General features: G+C 37.6%; 1 protein-coding gene across 2 annotated transcripts in view; it reads right to left on the bottom strand.

Moving 5' to 3' along the window:
- The window catches only part of FBXW7 (F-box and WD repeat domain containing 7), a 191,204-nt gene that overhangs the window by 92,869 nt on the left and 77,442 nt on the right, over nucleotides 1–20,893 (bottom strand). For both annotated transcript variants that reach the window (XM_088056922.1, XM_005517555.3), the window contains exon 2: nucleotides 5,697–6,254. In XM_088056922.1, the coding sequence (XP_087913048.1) occupies nucleotides 5,697–6,254 (558 nt within the window). The remainder of the gene's footprint in view (nucleotides 1–5,696; nucleotides 6,255–20,893) is intronic.

The following is a 20,893-nucleotide window of genomic DNA, read 5'->3' as shown; positions in this document are numbered from 1 at the left end:
CATGACTTATTTTCCCCATAAAATCAATTCCCTGTCAAACCCAAACCAGAGGTGAATGAACTTGTAAATTACTGTAGCTGTTTTGAAACAATTTCTAAAACAATCAAGAGGCCAATGCTTCTCTAAATATGAAAAGCTTGCAGCAGTTCAAGAAAAACAACTAATCTTAATGGGAACCAAAAATATCAATTAAAACCAAAATATTTAAGTATATTGAAGTCATTAATATTTAAAAACTATGAAACTGGGAGTTACAGGAACAGTTATGGAAACAAAGACAAAAAAACTGCAACAAGTTAAAGACTGTATGTATTACGATCAAAATATTTTTAAGAATTAGAACAGTCAAAGTATTTCAGAAATACCAAATAAACCTAATGATTTAATGGAAAAAAACTTGGAAAAGCAAACAGCCTACAACCTAGATAACCCTGTGGTGAAACCCAGGTGTCAGTACCAGAGAAAATAATACACTAGTTGACATAAAATAGGATTATAGCTTTGATGACATTTACTTCCATAAAATCATGCTGGTATCACCTGTGTCATAAACACCAATTTTGATAAGAATAAAATATTGCTGGCATGATACAGCTGCCAGTACTACAATTTCTAGAGTATGAGCACAGGTAGACAAAAAATTTAATTCTCAAGTAAGCAAGAATGATAATTTACATGAGCTATTTCACAGTGACAGCAACTGCCAGTAATACATTCTTGTCCTTGCATTTCAACAGAATCCCACATGCAGAGGGATAAGAGCATTTAAGTGCAGTTGCTATTAAATAGGGGATATAAGAGCATTTGTTTGCTTATGTTGTGGTTAATTGCTACCAAACAGAACTCAACAAATACAAAGTCATCCCAGAGCACTGGAAATGGATGCCACAAATGCAATGCAATCAGTGAAGAATCAGCATCAAGAACATGTTCTTGTCAGACTGTTATATATATATTTACTTAGCCCCCTTGTGCTATTTAGTATTCTTAAAACAGATATGACAACATTTGACAAGACACAGATCAACTGGAGTAAAAATTAACAAACAGTAAAAAGGATCTGACATGTGAGAAAACTCCAGCCACTTTAATACAACTGAGCATCAGTTCTGTAGGTACAAAGGACACAGGCCAACCTTACAGAACAGAAAGCTCTCTGAAAAAGGCTTGCATCATACTATACAAATCAGTCAAACATGAAATCCCAATGCATGGAGTTATTTGATATATAAATAGGTAAATACATTGCATAAAAAAATTTAACTGCCCTTGGCACAGCTGCTACTGAGTTTAAATTGCAGTTCTGATATCATTTAGGTTGGAAAAGGTCTCATAAGATCATCAAGTCCAACCATTAAGCTAACACTACCACAAGTCAAACACTAAACCATGTCCCTAAGTGCTACATCTACATGTCTTAAATACCGCCAAGGATGGTAACTCAACCACCTCCCAGAGGAGCCCATTCCAGTGTTTGACAACCCTTTCCCAGATGGAGTGTATCCTAATATCCAATCTAAATCTCCCTTAGTGAAACTTTAGGCCAATTCCTCTTGTTACCTGGGAGAAGAGGCCAACCCTCACCTGCCACAACCTACTTTCAGGTATTTGTAGAGACTGATAAGGTCTCTCCTGAGCCTCCTCTGGGATAAACAGCCCCAGCGCCCTCAGCTGCTCCTCACAGGACTCATGCTCCAGACCCTTCACTAATATCATTGCCCTTCTCTGGACTCTCTCCAGTGCCTCAATGTCCGTCCTGAGGGTCCCAGAACTGAACACAGGATTTGAGGGGTGGCCTCATCAGTGCCAAGAACAGGAGGATGATCCTGCTCCTGCTGGCCACACCATTGCTGACACTGGCCGGGATGCCATTGGCCTTCTTGGCCACCTGGGCAGAGCTGGCTCATGTTCAGCTGCTCTCCAGCAACACCCCCAGCTCCTTTTCTGCTGGGCAGCTTTCCAGCCACTCTGCCCAAGCCTGTAGCAGTGTCTGTGGCTGATGTGAGCCAAGAGCAGGATCTGGCATTTGGCCTTGTTGAGCCTCATACAACTGGTCTTGACCCATCATCAATCCAGACTGTCCAGCCCTCTGTGGAGCCTTCCTACCCTCCAGATCAACACTTCCAACCAACTTGACGTCACCTGCAAACTGACTGAGGGTGCATTCAGTCCCCTCATCCAGATTGTTGATCAAGATATAGAGAAATCTGTGATTCAAGACAAATGTTCCAACGCCAGAGTGCTCAGAGAAGTATCATAACAAGAACAAAAAATAGAAAAACATGCCAAACGGACACATTGTCCTTATTATTTACATTTAAGAGATCTTTCAGGGAAGAACTTGATTGCTTAACATATGGGGAGAAAAAAAACATATTTCTTAAACAGCTCTTCAGTACAACATGAATATAAAACAAAACTGTAATAGTCAGAAAAAGTCAGACAACAGGAAGAAGGCAGAGTAAAAGTGGAGATATTTAAACACTGATGATAACTAACAAACTATTAAACTAGGCTTGAGAGAGATTTGCCTTGATGCACATTTTCCTGTTTTCAAACAGTGCCATTTTTCTAAAAATAAGCTTTAGTTTGCACAAAAGTCAATACAAAGCAGCCTAATATTTTATGCAGGAAATCATGAAATAACACAAGGATCTTTCTGGATTCCTGTGTGGTGTTGGTGAATGCAATGAAGTCTCTCTTGAACCTTCATGGCCTTCTCATTTCAAGTGCCCGTGCCCTTTACTCATAACATTTTCACAACATTATGGCAGCAATTATATCAGTTATTTGCACAGAGCAGTAGTATGAGGCAAATATTTTATATATTTTATATATTTTTATATCTACGATATAAACATATAAAACATGAGTATCTGTAAAAATTATTTTTATATAAATATAGTGGGTTTATGCCTCTGGTGATGTTTATCAGGTAGAACACAGCATGCTTGCTGCTACTAAGGTGACAGGCAGGAAACCCAAGCAGCTTACTGTGTGTGGTGTTATAGGGGAAATATGACATTTCCTTCCTTAGCCACACAGGATTCTGCAGGTCAACAAACAAACAAAAAAAAAAGGCAGATCAGAGAAAAACTTTATTCAGTAGTTTATGGGGAAAGGAAGAAAAAGTAGAAGGATAAAGAACAGAGATAAAAACCTAAGATGAGCTGCACAACACCTACAATAGTAGCAGTTGCTATTTTGTTCAGACTCACTATTACCTCCTAGTGTTTGGTAGTGGTGAAAGTGTTCTGCCCATATGCACAAGCAGAACAAACTGTTGCATCAGGAATGCTCCTGAGGAGCCAGGTTTACATCTGACACACAAACATGAGGTAGGGCATTCAGCCATCACTGCCTTAGAATGGTGGCACAAAGCAAGTTTCACGGAGTTGCAGCACACAGCAAGGTAATTCAGCCAGAGTTATGAGAACTGCAATCGCTACAAACACTGAGAAACATGTCTGAAAAGCTAAAAATAAGTCCACCAGGTTCAAGTCTCCTAGGATGACTTTGTTCTCAACAGGTAGAAGCAGAAATCACTTGTAAATATAGCTGATGACACTCCCTTTACTTCTCAAGAACAGTGTACTAATTAGTCATGCTTATTTTTACTCTGGTAATTCATTCATGCTCTCACAGATGTATTTCCACAACACTTTGTAACAAAGAACGTGTTCCTCTGGTTAAATATCGGTTTATTAATTAATTGGTAACATTAATGTTGCATGCTGTTGGTTCTAATGTGTAACCATCGTGCTGAGCAGTGCCAGCTCAAGCAGCTTTCTAACCTGTGCTGATACTTAAGGTACACAGTTGAAACTTCCTAAAACAAAGCTGCACCATGAAAAAATTCCCAAATACGGTTTGCTACCTGGCTGCCCAACAATTCTTGCAGAAGCACAGCCTGGGGACAGAGCACAGACAAAAATGGCCAGCCCGGCATCAAATATACAGAGCAACTGTGAGACCACACATAAATTTTGCACCTGTACAAAGATCTTTCAGACATCTTCCTTCAGGCTAAGCTGGCTTGTTTCAGTTTATGTGAAATATGCCTCAAGAAAAGGAAGAAAAAGCTACAGTCATTATTGAAGTCTACAAAAAAGCTTCAGAAATGGCCACCACTGAAAATTATGCTCTGCTCTGTTTTTACATAATTTGAGTACAGTTACTTACAAAGCACTTCAACAAGTTTCCAATTCAGAGACTTAAAAACACAGTTTTGAGTATAAGAACTTCCTACATGAAATATTGTCCATACTGGCTGCAAGTTGTTATATGATACTCAGTAAAGCATACTATATCCAGGAAAACCAATGCATTGAAATAAAACCAAGGATTTCAGTTGAAAATCCAATTCAGTTCTATGAAATATGACATCATTTCACTCCGAGTTAGAAAGCATATACTTCAGTACCTTGAAGAGTAGAATTGTAAATATAAAATTACATAAAAGACTCATGTGAACACATTACAACTTTCCAAAAATCAAAGATGTTGGCTGAGATACTTCCAACATGGAAGTGCATGTACTGTTGTTATGAACAAAAATGTTGTTGCAGATTCCAGAAGCAAATGTTCACCCTATTTACTTGTTCAGGTGCATCTTCAATATTGATTATCCATCTCTATAAATTTATGTTCATACTCAACCTGTTAAATTATATTAACTGACTTTTTTGTGGTTTGTTTTATTTTATATCAGGTTTTAAGTATTTTTTTGAAGTAAAATTTAAAAGTTTGAGGAGTTTTTTGATTTTTTTTTTTTTAAAAGGTGAGAGGAGGCTAGGTGTTCTATTAACAATTAATTAGTAAGAAAAATAAATTAGTTCATAGACTTAGGAAGAGCATTCTTCCAGAAGAGCACTGGCCTGCTCCTCTTTCTTACTAGTAAATACCACTGCATTCATTATTTTGCTGCTCCTAAGAGTTAATAGAATTCTTCCTGCCCAAAGAATGTGGAATATAACGAACTACAAATGTACACTGCAGCCAATAACTCAATAACTTCTTTTAAATCTAAAATGTTAGGTGATATAAACAGAAATAAAAGTATGAAGATTAATTTCCAGATTCTTATTGCAAATCTGAAGTTTTCAACAAGCAGCACACAGTTTCAAGGTCCTAACAAGCAGGATACCATAAGACATTATGTAATGACTTCCTAACTGAATGACTGGCTATCACACTTTTTTAAACTTCTATTTTGTCAAGGAACTCAGCAGGCCAGAAGGAAGAACTTCATGTTTCTTTAACAGTCCACCCTATTTTTTCATTACAATGTTTGCACCTAAATGAAGCAGATCTTGTCTGAGAACACAACACATGTAAGATTGCTTACCTTCCCTTCTAGCCCCCTTGGAGAAGAAAAATATCATAAAAAATACCAGGAGGGTCTTTCGTAAAAATATTTATAAAGAAACATCTTGGTATTTTGACCATAGTCATCAGAATGCTATTCCTTAAAATATATAGGGGTATTTGTTCATGTCAAATGCATGCAAATATTTCTATTATTAACATCTAAAACAGCATAGTTTTTGTGAACTACATAAATTCTTCACTGTAAACTCTTTAGGGAATAAAATCTTTGCTTCATTGTAAAAGTTTAGTTTATGCTAAATATGCCATTTTTTTTCCAAAATCCCAAGTTAATGAAGATTAAGAGCACAAAAAATGTAGCTTCTCACCTTTGTCTTCATGTAGAATGGCGATGACTGGTGAATGGGCAAGTCCATGAGGCTATTGGAATTTGTGACACTATTACTGTTAGCATGTTCATCTTCTCTGCTGCTGTCATCAGACTGATCAAAATCATCACTGTCCTGGTCCATTTCCTCCTCCTCTTCCACCTCCTCCTCTTGATCACCAGCATGTTCATCGTCATCTTCCTCTTGGTTACAAGTGGAATCTTCATCCACTGTAATAAGTCTATTATTATTTTCTTCTAACTGCTCCTGCTGAGACTCATGCCTGTCATCAAATCCAGATTCTTCTCCTCCTATCTCCCCATTCCTCCCAATGTGCTGCTCCTCTTGTTGTCGTCTTTGCTGCTGCTCCTCCTCTTCTACGACCCGATTCATCTGCTCCTCATCTACTTGGCTTGAGGAAGCATTACCTCGAAGAGATCCACCAGTTCGTCGCCTCTTGCTGCCCACAGAGAGCAGTTCCTGATTCATTTCCAAAAGCCAGCTTGCTACTTCTTGGACCTTGGCTAGGCTATCTGAAGATGCAAATGCTTTCACATTCTAAGGAGATAAAGAGAAAGTGGAAAATTAATAAAGTTACATTTTTTAATTAGATAAAGCAGTAAAAACCTATTTCATGCCAACTAAAAACTTCCAGGAAACAAGGAATAATTTCTACTTGACACACAACTAGAAAAACCAAGAAAAACCTACAGACAACTTTCTAGCAAGAGAATTGCTTATCCTGTCAAGCAGTCTGATCATAGTCTCTTTAAGCGCCAGATTCTGCAAAATTCCAAAGAACTTGTTGCCTTTCTAGAGAATACAAAAGAACTATTCACATTCATGTTAACAGAAGATACTTGCAAAAAATTGCACACAGATCATTTCAAATGGTATTTATTTTCCTTCTCATTTGATTACAGACTTTGTATATTATTTAAAAAAAAAAAAACCACAAAAAAACCCCTGCTTTTGGTCTTATGCATTAAGAGCAGCATATTTTCAGATATAACTGAAAGCTTAATTTCTTGTTACTCTAATTTTCTTTTAGATTAATAAAAAGAACACCCATTAAAGAATACAGCCTTATCACTATCAAGTCTTAAGTTGGCCAGAGAGATGCCCAGTCGTCAAAAGCAGACATGACCAGGCAACCTGTGTGGCCCAGAAATGGCCACACACCTGAAAAAACCTGAACTGCACACCTGAAAAAAAAAAAAGACTGTTAGTAGTAAAGTTCTCCAAAGTCTAAGAAGCTACAATTGTTAAATGAGTCTCTGAGAGGTTAAAAAGGCCAAAATTAGGTGCATTTTAATAGAAACTGAAAAATTCTAATGCAATTTCAAAATTATTCATGCATTCAGCTACCCATGTGCCTCCAAGCAATAAATAAGAACATGGAGCTATAACACAGACTAATTCATTATTAAATTTGGTATCGGATTTCCAGCTATATGAGGCTGGCACATCCAGACTGGTTTCCCTAGATTCAAGCAATGTGTTGAGTAGATGAAATCAGACACATCTCAACAAGTAGTCAGATTCACAGGCTATGAAAGCAGTTCATGAAAATGTGTGCAGAGAGAGATCAGCTTTGTCATTGTGTACGAGTCCTCAGGAGCCCACAGCCCACCCCACAAACTCTGCAGGCCACACTGTGACAGAGAGATTCAGAAAGCACAACACCACAAATACTGGATGGGAATATAACTTCTGAGTCTCCTTGGAGTAGGAGCAGTAAAGGATGTTTCCATGAGTACTTCAGCACAGGATGATAATCTTTGAACCTTCCCCACCACTGCTTCCTTTTTCTTAAGTCACCTATCTCTTATAGTTTTTTGTTGTTTTTTGGTTTTTTTAAAAACAAAAAACCTAAGGTCTTGTATGATGAAGAAGGAACAGATAAGCCCTAACTTTGCTCCATGGCATTTGCAAAAACATTTACCTCATTGGTTAGTAGGGAACAAAGTACTAGAAACCATAGCTCCACTGTAATTCTCAGTGTTGTACCATAAAAGGCACAAAAACACATTTATAGGTGTTTTTCCACTCTTTCTCTGAGAAAGATTCATAGCTGGGATTCTGCACTTCTCTGCACCTTTCTGCCTCAGGGCAACTCTACTTACATCCCAAAGACGGGGTTCTCGAATTTCCATGCATCTACCCAGGTGATGATTCCTCCAAATAAAACCTTTTAAGATCAGTCACTGAAACACGTGTTCAAAGAAAACATCCATTAAGTTCCAGTCAGTGAATGAGAAGCTAACACTACAAGACAATTAAGTGCCACAAATTCAATGGAAGGAAGAAGACACTGTGCTGACTTCTTGATTTTTCCATGGAAAAAAAGCTTTAGGACACTTGGGTGCATGTGACCCAAACCAGAAGCTAGTGTCTGTGTTGTTATATTCAAGTGGTAGCAAAAGCAGATGTGTTTGTTTTTCTGTGTACAGTAAGGAGCACTTAAGAAAGATGCCATGAAGACTGTGCTCTAAGAGAAATGTTTTCATTTAACATCTTCCCCCAAAGCTCAGAAACCTCAGCATGTGGGAGTGACATTTAATAACATTTCATCAAAAGTCAAATTTAGTTCCATATATCATCTGATGGTAATACACTTACATATCAGGCTTGTTACATAGCTTCGGCATTATGAATGAAATAATATTACACCTTATTTTCTCAGCTTGGAAATTTGAAGCACTAAATCATGTAAAAATCAGTAGGAAAAAAAAAAAAAGTAGAAATCAGTAGGGAAATAAGAAAAGCTGAAAAAGCTGAACAAGAAGTTTACATCTTTTCAATCTAGAAATTACAATTTCCACCACAAATGTTTCTCTAAGTAGCCATGAGTGTAGCTTAAAAGTTTAATTGCATTTTTTCAGTATCAGCAGCATTATATATGCAATTACTGGTTTAGTATGTACTTGATAAAACTGCAAATGCTGCATTTGTTTCAATAATTTAATACATACTTCCAATTTGTATCTGTAAGCAACCAACATAAAAGGTCAGCTGTGAAACATTAAAGTAATCAAATGCAAGAATATGGTAAATGTTTAGGTGACAAAAATATCTCTGTTGTTCCTGTTATTATACCTAAATGAAATTAGCCAATTAAAAATGTACATAAGTACTAGTATATATTTTTAATCTTTCCTACATTTTTGAGTGACCATCAGTTTATGAAATTAGCTTCAGTCATTAGTGGTTTCCATTTTACTCTGCATTTGCATGAATAAACTCAACTTGTTTTTTCAAGAAGCCTGTAAAATGCATTATCAAAATTTAATTACAAGCCGTGCTACATCAGAAATCATCAGTATGCAGAGAGGTGATGCATTTGCTAAAGAACAGATGGATGTACATTATCTGAGAGATTTGAAACATTAAAGCTGCCTTCTGTCATGTAAGTACTTTCAGAATTAACTACTGTCAGCTAATACACAAGATACAATAATTTCCATATATAAGGCAGATAAAGAAAAAGAAAGAATTATTATTTTGCAGGAAGAAGTGTATTTAGAAATCAACTTCCAGAGAACTGAAATAATGTGTTTTCAGCTACTACAGTGTCTCTTTCATTTATACAGTCAGAGACCAAAAATTACTCAAATCAACTAAAAACCCGAAGAAACACTGAGGAAAGCTGTTGTTTTTCCTACCTGCCTAGGTCTACAAAGATTTTTTTTTCAGAAAGACACCAAAACATAGAAATGCAGCTGGCAAAACTTTGCATAAACATGAAAAACTCATTAAGCTTGGCCAATGAACTAACTTGGCAATTCCCAGGTAAGTTTCTTAACACTTGCATTTTATGGGAAAACAAAGTGCAAGAAACCCCTAAGGAAAATTGAAGTCTCCAGACTGATCCAACAGAGCCGATGAAAGCATCCCACACGTCTACTGAAGACTGCATGCAGCCCCCACCTCTGCTGAAGATTAAATGCTGTTTAAGCATAATTCTTCAGCTTAATCCATTACATTTTCACAGAAGATAAATTATAAAAATAAGTATGAACAACAGTTTCTCAAAGCAAGAAATGCCAAGCAATGCTAGACAATTAAAAGGAAAACTGCTCAGGGTTATCTGCCACAACAGGTTGTATTCTGTACTGTGAGGATGACCACTTCATTTCCTGCTTTATTGCTGAAATATCTCTATCCTGCTAATACAGATAAAAAGTCGTTAAGTATTTTTAACCTATGAACCCCTATAACTATGGGAAAATGAAATTTCTGTCAGTACTGCTTGTTTTTATTTTTCCATTTTTATCACTTGAAACTGTAAAGAAAAAAGGAAATGAGATAGTTGTAGAGAGGTGGAAATTGGGGAGTGGTGGGAGTCTGTTTTTTAACAAAATACAGCAGATTGTGAAAAAGTTTTAAAGAATTAACTTGGAAATTAATGTATTAGACTGACCTGTATCGTGTATCATGACAGCATTTAGTGAAAAGACAGTATAGCTACAGACACAACATGGTTTATGGTCAGTGGATGCTCCTACAACAAATCTCTTGAGATTACAGATTTAGTGGACAAAAACAACTGAAATAACACAAAATCTTCTGTAGACATTTGACTAAATCTTAACACTGGAACATATCTGAGCTTTTTACTGCATTATTTAACTGTGCAATACTGAATTGAGGTAAACAAAAAGCAAAATAGGGACATCCCAACCAAGCAAAGGATCTCCTAAGATTTTAGCATCCAAATCTACCTTCTGAAAAACAAAGGATAAGACCCTTCTAAGCACACAGTGCCCAAGAACAGCACTGGGGCATTGGTGCCCACAAGTGAGCAGCGCAGCGCTGTCGGGGCAGAGATGCAAAGCTGACACACAGCGCCCACAGATACCAGCTCTGGGGAGAGAAAGTGATTTATTTCCAGATCTCCCCAAACCCATTCTCCCCCCAAGCCTAAAATGACCCTAAAATGACAGTTGCAGCATACCTTCTGCTTTAGTTTCACCCAGAAGGTGTTCTGGGACACCTCTGAGCTTCAACTCATTCTACTGGGGAGCAGATGTGGACAATCAGGAATTAGGCTTTAAAAGGTGCACTTGATCCAAGCCCAAACTACCACACAAAGTGCAAGTACACCTAACAAGCAAGCCCATCTAAGGCCTGCTAAGCCCATTTGAAAAAACATGCACGAAAAGGGGATTTAAATGCAGCATCAAGCAGGTATAAATAAATAACAGAGTTAACACTGAGACTGTGAACCATGTTTTACCAAAGAGAAATATGTATTTGAGTTACGGCCATGATAGCTAATGTAAAACACTATGAGCAAGACACATACATGATGTCTTTAAGAAAATACTTAATATATTGGTCTGATTACTGGCTACACAGTTTGTATATGGGAAGGATTTTGAATAATAGCCGAGTAACAAACCAAAGCAGCCAACATGCAATAACTGAAATATGAAACTCAAATGAAGAATCTACCACCTTCTTTTATAGGTTGTGGTAGTGGACAATTATTCTCATGCAAGGACCTGATGAAGGACCTTTATCTGGCTCCAGATAAAGCCAAAAATTTAAAGAAAGCTATGAGCTTTAAATGAAAGCTACAGAATATTTTTGCTACTCTATAAAGGACAGCAAACATGATCATATTAATGGAGTCACAAAACTGTGTTGACTACATTGCACAGATGAAGGAAATAAAAAACCTTCTGTATTTCATCAGCACACATGTTGATTAAAGCAAGACTGAAAGAGAGATTACAAAATTTTCAGTAGCTTTTCTTTAAAATAAAATATATCATTAACAATGTAATTCATTCTACAAGAACACAGGCTTTTTCTAAGAATGATAAACTATTTCTTCCAAACATATACACACCTCAAATCTCTCAGTCAACTCCATTATTTACAGCTCCAAACTTCAGAACAAAATAGAAGCAAAAAAGATTCTCTGCTCCTCCTTTACTATTAACGTCCCAGCAAAGCTCTGACAATACTTAATAGAGCAGCACATGCAATGTTTTAGTTGTATTAGAAATTATCCTGCTCTTTTTTCATGATCTCAATATACTTTAACGATCAATTAATGTAGTTTTATTCAGCGCAAAGTGGTCCTCTAATTACTTACTTATGTCAAACATAAATTTGACAGCAAACAAAAAAATAGATTCAGTAGTCATTAAATTTTAAAAATACCACAATTAAAATTTCCTGTTTAAATTTAATTATGTCCAGCTGTATTTATTCTTCTTTTGCAGCCAGTTTTAATTATCTCCCTCTCTACTGAAATTCAGGCCCAACTTTCCATCTACCTGCTGAAGCTTTTCACCGAGTCCTGGTGTCCTGACCTCTCCTGAATGTTTCTGAACAAAGACACTTCCAGGTTTCCTACCACACATGGTCTACTCTAAGATGTCTCTGCCTCTTGTTCACCTGCTTCTATTTAACCCCACAATCCTATTTCAAGAGACTTTATCTCTTCTCTCCCTATTTCACCATCCAACTTAACCTTTTCCTCCTAGGACTGCCTCTGAACATGGCTCCCTCTCTAATCCCAGGCCTCTGTTTCCCAATCCCCTTTAGTGTCCAGTGCTACTTTACAGTCTCAGACACTTTGCTTTGTTCTGATCCATTCCCCACAGAAAACAAAGGGATTTATTTAAAAGAGAGACAATATCTGATAATATATAGGTAGTGAGAGCATGACAGAGACACCTCCCTTGCTATCAGAAACCATTAAAAAGAAAACTGCTTTAACTCTGGGAATGAAAGACCTATCACATAATCCTACCCTCTTCTGGCACAAATACATAAAGTATTTAACACAGGATAAAATATGAAATAGCATACAAAACCCACCTGAGAATGAGACTACAGAAGGAAGTTTAGAAAATGAGTAAGTGCTACAAGAATTAACTTTAGGCTAAGTGGTTTGAAAAAGAAATATCAGAGGTAGAAGAGAGATGAATAGACCTTTCATAAGCAAGAGTTTTAGCAGGCACATACTTTAGATTATGATAAAGTATGTGTGATCATACAACCACCTACAAGATTCAGGCACACACAAACTCAGAACCTGGATGTATTATAGCTGATACGGATTCCACAGATTCTCTTTGCAATAGCAAGAGGAGCATCAAACCTTAATGCTTTAAACCAAAGGCCTTTCCTTCCCTTTGTGCATTCTCAAAACAAGGGCTGCTCTGGCTAAAAGAGGGGATAATCTGAGTTGAAGTCATAAGGGCTTTTACTGCTCCAGCACAAAGAATCATGCTATAAAATGTATTAATAGAGACTTGATGTCCAAATTAAAGCAATCACCATATAAGAGGAAGAGAGAAACTGTTTTTTTTTTCTTTCTACAAACATTTGTTTGTAAGTAATTCATGAGTTTAATTCATGTATTTGAAGTGTTTCAAAACATGCCTGCATTTTCCTTGTTTCAAAAAGAGTATCATAGCAAATAACCAGAGAATAATGTCTTATAGAAGATAGAAGTTCTGCTTTTACCTTGAAATTTGATTTGACACATGAGAAAATGAGAATTACTGTATAATGCTGTGGCAAGGATGGGGTGGAGATAAGAGGAAAATGTGAAAGTGACCCGTGAGGAAATTGCTGAAAGCCTCCATCATACAGTAACAAGAAAACTGCATTGAAAAACCACACAAAAAAAAAAAAAAAAAAAAAAATTAAAAGGAAGAAGTCCTTTTCCTCAAAGCTGTATCTCAACTGACAAGTTATTAACACGCCAGTAAAGTGTTATTGTAGAAGTGGGGAACTCAGGTCACTTTTTCAGGAACACTGGTCATACTTCTTAGTTCCCTGAAAGAAAAGATTAACAGCAAAAGTACAAAATTTACTCTTTAATTTTAATTTTGCATTCTTATGTTTTCATCAAGAATGGTGAATGGATATAATGTAGAATAAATTCACATTCCATGGAAGATATCATGGGAGGCAACAATCCACAGTAGGAGGAGATCTGTATTATCACTAATCTTACTGTGTTCATATAAATAATTACGTTATTTTTAGTATTTATATTCATAATGACTGCTATGCAGAAGATGGCTGGTTGTCTTTTCACAAAAAGACTCTTTAAAGAAGAAGGATTAAGCTATAAATTTGACAAGTTAACTGTCATGTGGAACTAATGAAAGTTCTCTCCCCTTTTCCTCAGAAAAGGAAAAGCAGAAAAAAAAGCCTTGAGTTATTTAAAGGGTGCCAATTTTTTCAGCAACTATTAAAAACAAAATAGGCAAATCCTCCATATAATCCTGCATGCTGCCACTCAACATCAAGCAGTGATTATTTTTCCATTGAAAGGACTTCTGAGGTATAAAAGCTAAGAATACAATTTTCAATTGCACTGTCTTAACCTTTCCACTTTGATAAGTGTACCATTACATAGGTTCTTATATTAACATTTTTACCTCTCCAAATGAAAAGTTCTTATCTTGAATAACTAATGAATACCTGCTTATTGTTTTCCCCATTAATTAGATTACTCCAAGAAGCCTACAGTACTACTGCTAGAGATATAGAATAAGTATCCTTGTTTGCTCAATCTAGAACAGCAAGTTAATATTTCAGCCTCGTGTAAACTACGTTTTCTGTGCATACTAACAAGGAAGTTTCTTGCCAAAAGCAAACATTAGATCATACTTAAAACAACATAAACAGAGTATCTTGAGCTACATTACTTGTATGAAGCATGTGGGCTGAAGAACTCTCAGTTTAGAAAACTAGGCAAGCAGTTTCTTATATGCCTTTCAAATTCAAAGGTGCTGTTGTATACCTACTTGGCAAGGGCTAGAGGTGTACCAACAGAATCATTCAAACTCTTCCATGATAGATACATGTGCAATAAAGAATTTCTCTACAAAAAAGAATCACAAATCCTCTTACAGTCCAAAAGGCATCTAAGTATTCCTTAAAACTTAACAGGTTTGGATAATTTTGGTTTTGAATTCAACCTTCTCTTCAAAAAGTAAGTGAAGTTTGTGGGTCTGTGGAAGTTGTGGGGGCTTTCCAAAGCTGGCCCTGACATCTCCACAGTACTACTATGCATTTTGTTCTATTTTCAAATGTCCTCTGTCCTGACTAGACCATCAATATTCCCTGTAAGAGGAGTCCTTGGGGTCAGTTTTAGAGCATCATCAACACTGCATACAAGGACCTCCACAGCTGCCCAGACCAAAAAACTGCTTAGGATAGTTTTATACTGCTCAAGGCCTTTCATCCATAGGAGAAGAGTCTGAGGAGCAATGAGGATGACACTCTGGCTTTCCAGCAGAGAACTTCGAGTAAGCTGTGCTGGAGCATTACTGTTACTGTCTTATGGAAAAACTGCTGAGTTAACACCCATTAAGCCATAGGTGCCAACACATGGAACCAGAAATCTCAACCATGAAGTCTAGGACTATCATTCAGTAACATTTATTTTATGTAAACAGACAATGTGATTATTATGCAGAAACAATTCCATTCTTCCCAACTGTCGAGGTGAACAAGGATTTTATCTTATAGATGTGAAGCAAGATCCAATCACTAAATGCTGAAATGAGAAAAATACAAATGGAATTAACTATGAGGATAATTACTCACTGTAATAGCTCACTAGGAAGATAGTAAATTCCTCATCACTTTACTTCTTAAATTAGAAATATACTCCATCTTAGTTTAACATTCAACAACTGCAGAACATGAAGCACAAGTGCAGCTACCAGGGCATGGTGAGCTGCCTGCCTCTCCCTGGGAAGATACACTGCTCCCACAGTGACACAGAGACAAATTATAACCAAACTGCTGATTAAAAACCCTACCTACTTTCAGTACAGACTTATTTCACAACTACTTAGACTTAACACAAAGGCTAGTGTTACATGGCCAAAACAGCCTAAACATTAATTTTTCTTCAGCATCCATAACATTGATGGGCCCTGGGGCTGGGATGCATTTCCAGTGGGAAAACCTTAGCAGCACGTTATGCTGAGCCACTTTACATATCCATTCACACAGACTGTTACCTCGTCTGGTGCTGCTTTGCAAAGTTGCATCCTAAGAGCAATACATGAATAACTTCCAAGCAGAGCTGCTCATTATTAATGCAAACTATTCTGAAGGCAAAAGCAAAACAGCATTTGGCAGCAAGACCACTGCCATTAAGACGTTTGCCTGCAAACCTCAAAATGATTTCTGAAGTACCCAACTGACTTCTCTGTCTCAGTTTCTTTCCTGTCCACTAATCATAAAAGTAATTTTGGGTACATTTCCTGAAATTATAGGTTTTGCTAATAGTGAGTTGCAATTTTACCAGATGGCTGGTGTCAGCTTCTGGCAAAATGGTAACATGATTTCTTGGACAAACACTACAACTCAAATGTTGCTGAAATGCAGCACAAACAAGCAGACACACAGAAGAGCAGAGACATCAAAAGAAAAAAAAAAGTGATTAAGAACACAGGGCAGAAAAGATGGACCAAAAAAGGTCATCTTTAACTGAAGTGGGCTAACAGACCTTGAGAACAAATAGCAGCTAAATTTAGTCAAATTTAAAATTAATGTAGTTATATGTAAACAAGAGGAAGGGCAGGAAATTAACAACAAGTACCAAATTGTCCCCTACCTCAGAGCTGTTTGAGAAAAGAGTCCTCTAATATGGAACAACAACACACCAACAAATGGGAATACATATACCCTTTACACTGAAAAGCATTCTAGCAGTTAAAAAAGAAGATGGCAGCAGAATTTAAGCTGAGAAAAGTGAGAATCAAGAGCTGTGACTACTATTAAAGAACATTTTTCTCTGAGTGATTAAAAACAGTTGAAGTAAATATCCCTTTTTCAAGCAGCTCTTATACCACTTCTAATAAGCAAGAATAATCAACTCCCTCAACTCCCAAGAAGCTTCAATACACAGAACAATTTTCGAGCCTCTTAATAATGACCAATGATTAAAGGAGACGCAATGCAGGTTATGCCATGAGAAGTCCAATCTCACTATTTTGTTCAGTTGCAGGCTTCTGCATCAAACTAACCTCCTAGAAATCACTATAAGGTTATGGTAAAAATTAAGAATTTATCTACTAATACTAAATAGCCTTCCCTTCTTTTGAACTTTACACATGTTGAATTACTATAAGCAAGATGATGAAAGAAAGACCCAAGTCTTTCCAAGTTATCAACAACAAATTTTACCTCAAGATCCATAATTGACAATGCTTATTCCAGGCTACTGCCCAAAATTTTATTTTAATTTCTTGTTTCAATTGCCTATTCTTTAAAACAAGTCTGAAGGACAAGGCCAGCAGTATCCTGGGTGCATTAGGAAAAGCACTGCCAGCAGGGGAAGGGAGGTGAACCTGCCCCTCTGCTCAGCCCTGGTGAGGCACATCTGGAGTGCTGTGTCCAGTTCTGGGCTCCTCAGGACAAGAGAGACATGGAGCTCCCAGAGCAGGTCCAGTGGAGAGTAACAAAGAATATGAAGAGACTGGAGCATGTCTCTTAGCAGGTAAGGCTGAGAGACCTTAGCCTGTTCAGCCTCGAGAAGACTGAGAAGGGACCTTATCAATGTCTGTCAGTATCTGCAGGGAGGGTGCCAGGAGGATGGAGTCAGGCTCTGCTCAGTGATGCCAAGCAGTAGGACAGGAGGCAGTGGGCAGAACCTGATGTACAGGAAGTTCTACCTGAACATGAGGAGGAACTTCTTTACTGTGCAGGTGACCATGCAAAATGCATGGGAATGGATGGCCCAGAGAGGTTGTGGAGTCTCCTTCACTGGAGATATTCAAGAGCCCTCTGGACACAATCCTGTGCCAGGTGCTCTGGGATGGCCCTGCTTGAGCAGGGAGGTTGGACCAGATGACCTGCTGTGTTCTGTTCAAATCTGACCCATTCTCTGATTCAGCTATCATGTAGTCCTACATGCTAAGAAAAAAAAAAAAGAAGAAAAAAAAAAAGTAATTCTATCAACACTGTTAAAGCAGATTGGAGCAAAAGGCTGTAACATAAGATAGACAAAGGCATTTCTTATTTGTATTTAATTCACCAGTTATAACCCAAATTTGTGAGATAAGGTAGCTGGGGTCAGACTGGGATAGATAAGATGCAAGCAACACAAGATATAAAGACTGGTGTATTTTACCATTTTGGTGGGAAAAACTACAGCTCAGCCTTATTCCTCAGAACTTATTCCTGTGAGGTTGCTCTGAAAGAACAAGGAGCAATATATATTTTATGAAGAAACCCTATGTGTCCGCAGTCCCAATTCACATCTTATAAAATGTTCAGCTGTGAACATTATATCAGATTTCAGCAGTATCCACCAAGCATTCTGAACGCTATACTTCCAAAGATGAACTCCAAATTACGTACTTTCTTCCAGAGCTAGTCAATGAACATGTTAAATGCCTTTGCATCAATATCTGATAAGGAATATTCTTTGATCTGAACTTCTCTACTTTTAATACAAGCAAAAAATACTAAGAGAAACATATAGGCAGCATTTACCAGACTTGCTGATATCTGCTAATACACTGGTTTATCTGCATTTTCAAGATCTTCATCAGTAGAAAGACATAAGTAAAACAAGGTCACAAACTACCAGAACATGGGGAGGGGAGGGGAAGGGAAGGGGAGGGGAAGGGAGGGGATTTAAAATTCCATACCAATTACAGTCTCTACATGATATTAAAAAAACAGTAAATGCCTTCTTATTAACCTCACATCTCCAGAACACTGCCTAGCACACACTGGTTCCTAAGTGTTATGTTCTCTGTGTCACAGAGAAGCTTTATGGCACTAGATTTAAAATCTGACCTTGCAGAACAAGGCACTTGCTGACAAACAGCATGAGTAAGTGCCAGGTTTGAAGGAAGATGATATCCCAGCCTGTCTAAAAGAATTTGGCCCTGGCCCAAACAGACTCTTAGGAGGCTCCACTGGAGAAATGGAAATGGTTGCGATTATTGTTATTGATTTAATGCCCTTAAAATGGCTCTCTGAGAATCTTATATCAGTAACTGATTAAGCAGTATGATTCAGCAGCAGGGCATCTGCTAACAACCTACAGAAACATAAGATTTCTTTGCTCAAAACTATTTCTGGGACCAGGAAAGCAAGTTTCTGTATTTGCATGACCAGTTGTAGATAAGAATGTAAGTGACCTACAATATTTATATCAGGCAGGCATTCAAACTTTCTTTCCAATTCTGTTAAGCCATCAACTCTAATATCCCCAGTTTCTCCTCCACAACTGTTTCCTAGTAGGAAAAGGGATGTGACTACAAGCAGTAAAGAGAGCCATGTTCAGTGCAGTAAAGTACTGACCATGTACACAATTAACAAATAAATGATGTACCTGAACTACCAAATGAAAGAGATACTGATGCAGACACATACTATCTTAAAATTAGAAATCGGGATCATAATTTGAGTGGATGAAAAACAGGTTATAGATTCTTTTCAGTGATTAATGTCATTTAAGATGCTGTTACTGCTCTGCCACAGGATATTTTCAGTGGAGCTTCACCAAAATCAACGGTCCCCCCCTTACCCACTCCAGAAAAAAAATGCTCAAATCACTTTTATCTCACCAGCTTCCTCTAATGTATATGGTGTTGCTGGCACTGGGGTAAGAATGACAGATATGAACTGTTTGAACGACAGCAGATCTTACACCTTTCCAGCAAAGACAGGTAATGATTAGGGACCAATGAACATCTTTCACCACTGCAAAATAAACATCTACCCATAAACTTGAAGCTGTACTCTTCAGTAAAAGCAAGGCACGTGTACTGCTAGCATTATGGATCTAAACTTGACTACTGTCAGGAGTCTCACCAACCCACCAGTTCACCACAGCTGGCATCATTTCTCATGCCTATGTAAAAAGAGGCATGCAGAGCTAAGACAGTTTCTTTCCAACAATGAACCCACCACACAACAGCAGCTGCAAAGAGGAACAGCCCCTCCACATCACTGCCTTGATCCACCTTTACTATAGACTAATCTATGTTCCTGATTTTTCAAGACTCCTGTAGGTGAGGAGCCGTCTCTATGTTTCCCAGACAGTGCTAAAACAGCATCAGCTGTACTGATCAAACACCGACCCATCCATACCTGGTGCCTGCCCTGGCTGCTGCATCAGGTGTACTGTGTTTCACAAAGGTCATTTGCCATACCACATAGCTGCCTTGTGGATATTGGAGACCAGCATACTTTGGAAGCAAGTAGATACTTGCTCAGGTCCTAGTGAAGTACCTATATTCAGAAGGAGAAATTTGCTAGATTGCTGGTAATAGGTGGAAATCCAAAGCAGCTGAGATGGTACAGTCTGTGAGACAAAAGGGTTTGTCTCCTAAGTGCCACAAGAACCCGCAACACAACAGGCAAGGGAAAAGTCAAATCCTGTTGACAACAAAGAGCTCTGGATCCACTGAACACACACAAAGCACATTGTTGGGTTGATTGCTTATTTTCTAACCAAGAAAAGCTGTTAAAAAACAAAACTTGTAAAATAACTGATTTAATACAAAATTTGAGGCCATTATCCAATTCAGAATGTTGTTTTATCACTGCTATGTAAGTGTGGAACAATCCAGCTGCAAACAGTTGCATTCCACTCCAACTGTTTCTACTGATAGAACGCCAAATTGGATGACTTTTTGAATAATACATTGGTTGTTGATAGCAATAGCACCATTGAAAAAAACAGGGCATTGAGATTTGTTCTTACTGGAAAACCACCTGACTGATTAGGTTATGGCCTATGACATAGCTTGAAGCCTGCAAAATGTACCTTACAGTAACATTCTCACTGAAGCAGCCCAAAAAGGCTTTTAGTAACTGTAAGGCTCTCTCACTAAATAGCTTAATTTTCAAAAGATCTAGTCCTCCACTGAGGAAAACAATATAGTACAGGCAATGTAAGTACTCAAAAGTACTTCAAGTTGAGTAAGTACTCAAAGTTGACTAAGAACTCAACTCAAAGAAGTAGGCAATTCAAGCTGTCCCACACAGCCTTCACGTCAGCGTATTTTAATTTTCCTTAAAATCTACACATGGGCTTCCATGTTCTCAGATGCATGGATGATTAACAAATGGTACCACTCAATCCAAAGTTCAGAAGTCACTTTTTAGTCACCAAGATGTAGGAGTCAGCTACTTGCTCAGTTGAAACAATGATTAGCTATGAAGTATAAAACGTTACGAAA

The sequence above is a fragment of the Pseudopodoces humilis genome, chromosome 6 (assembly GCF_049639895.1).
Source record: "Pseudopodoces humilis isolate 2021_Gansu_Grassland_sample_001 chromosome 6, ASM4963989v1, whole genome shotgun sequence".
NCBI classification, from domain to species: domain Eukaryota; kingdom Metazoa; phylum Chordata; class Aves; order Passeriformes; family Paridae; genus Pseudopodoces; species Pseudopodoces humilis.
Note: the sequence above shows the minus strand (reverse complement) of the source record. Positions and strands in the feature narration are given on the sequence as shown.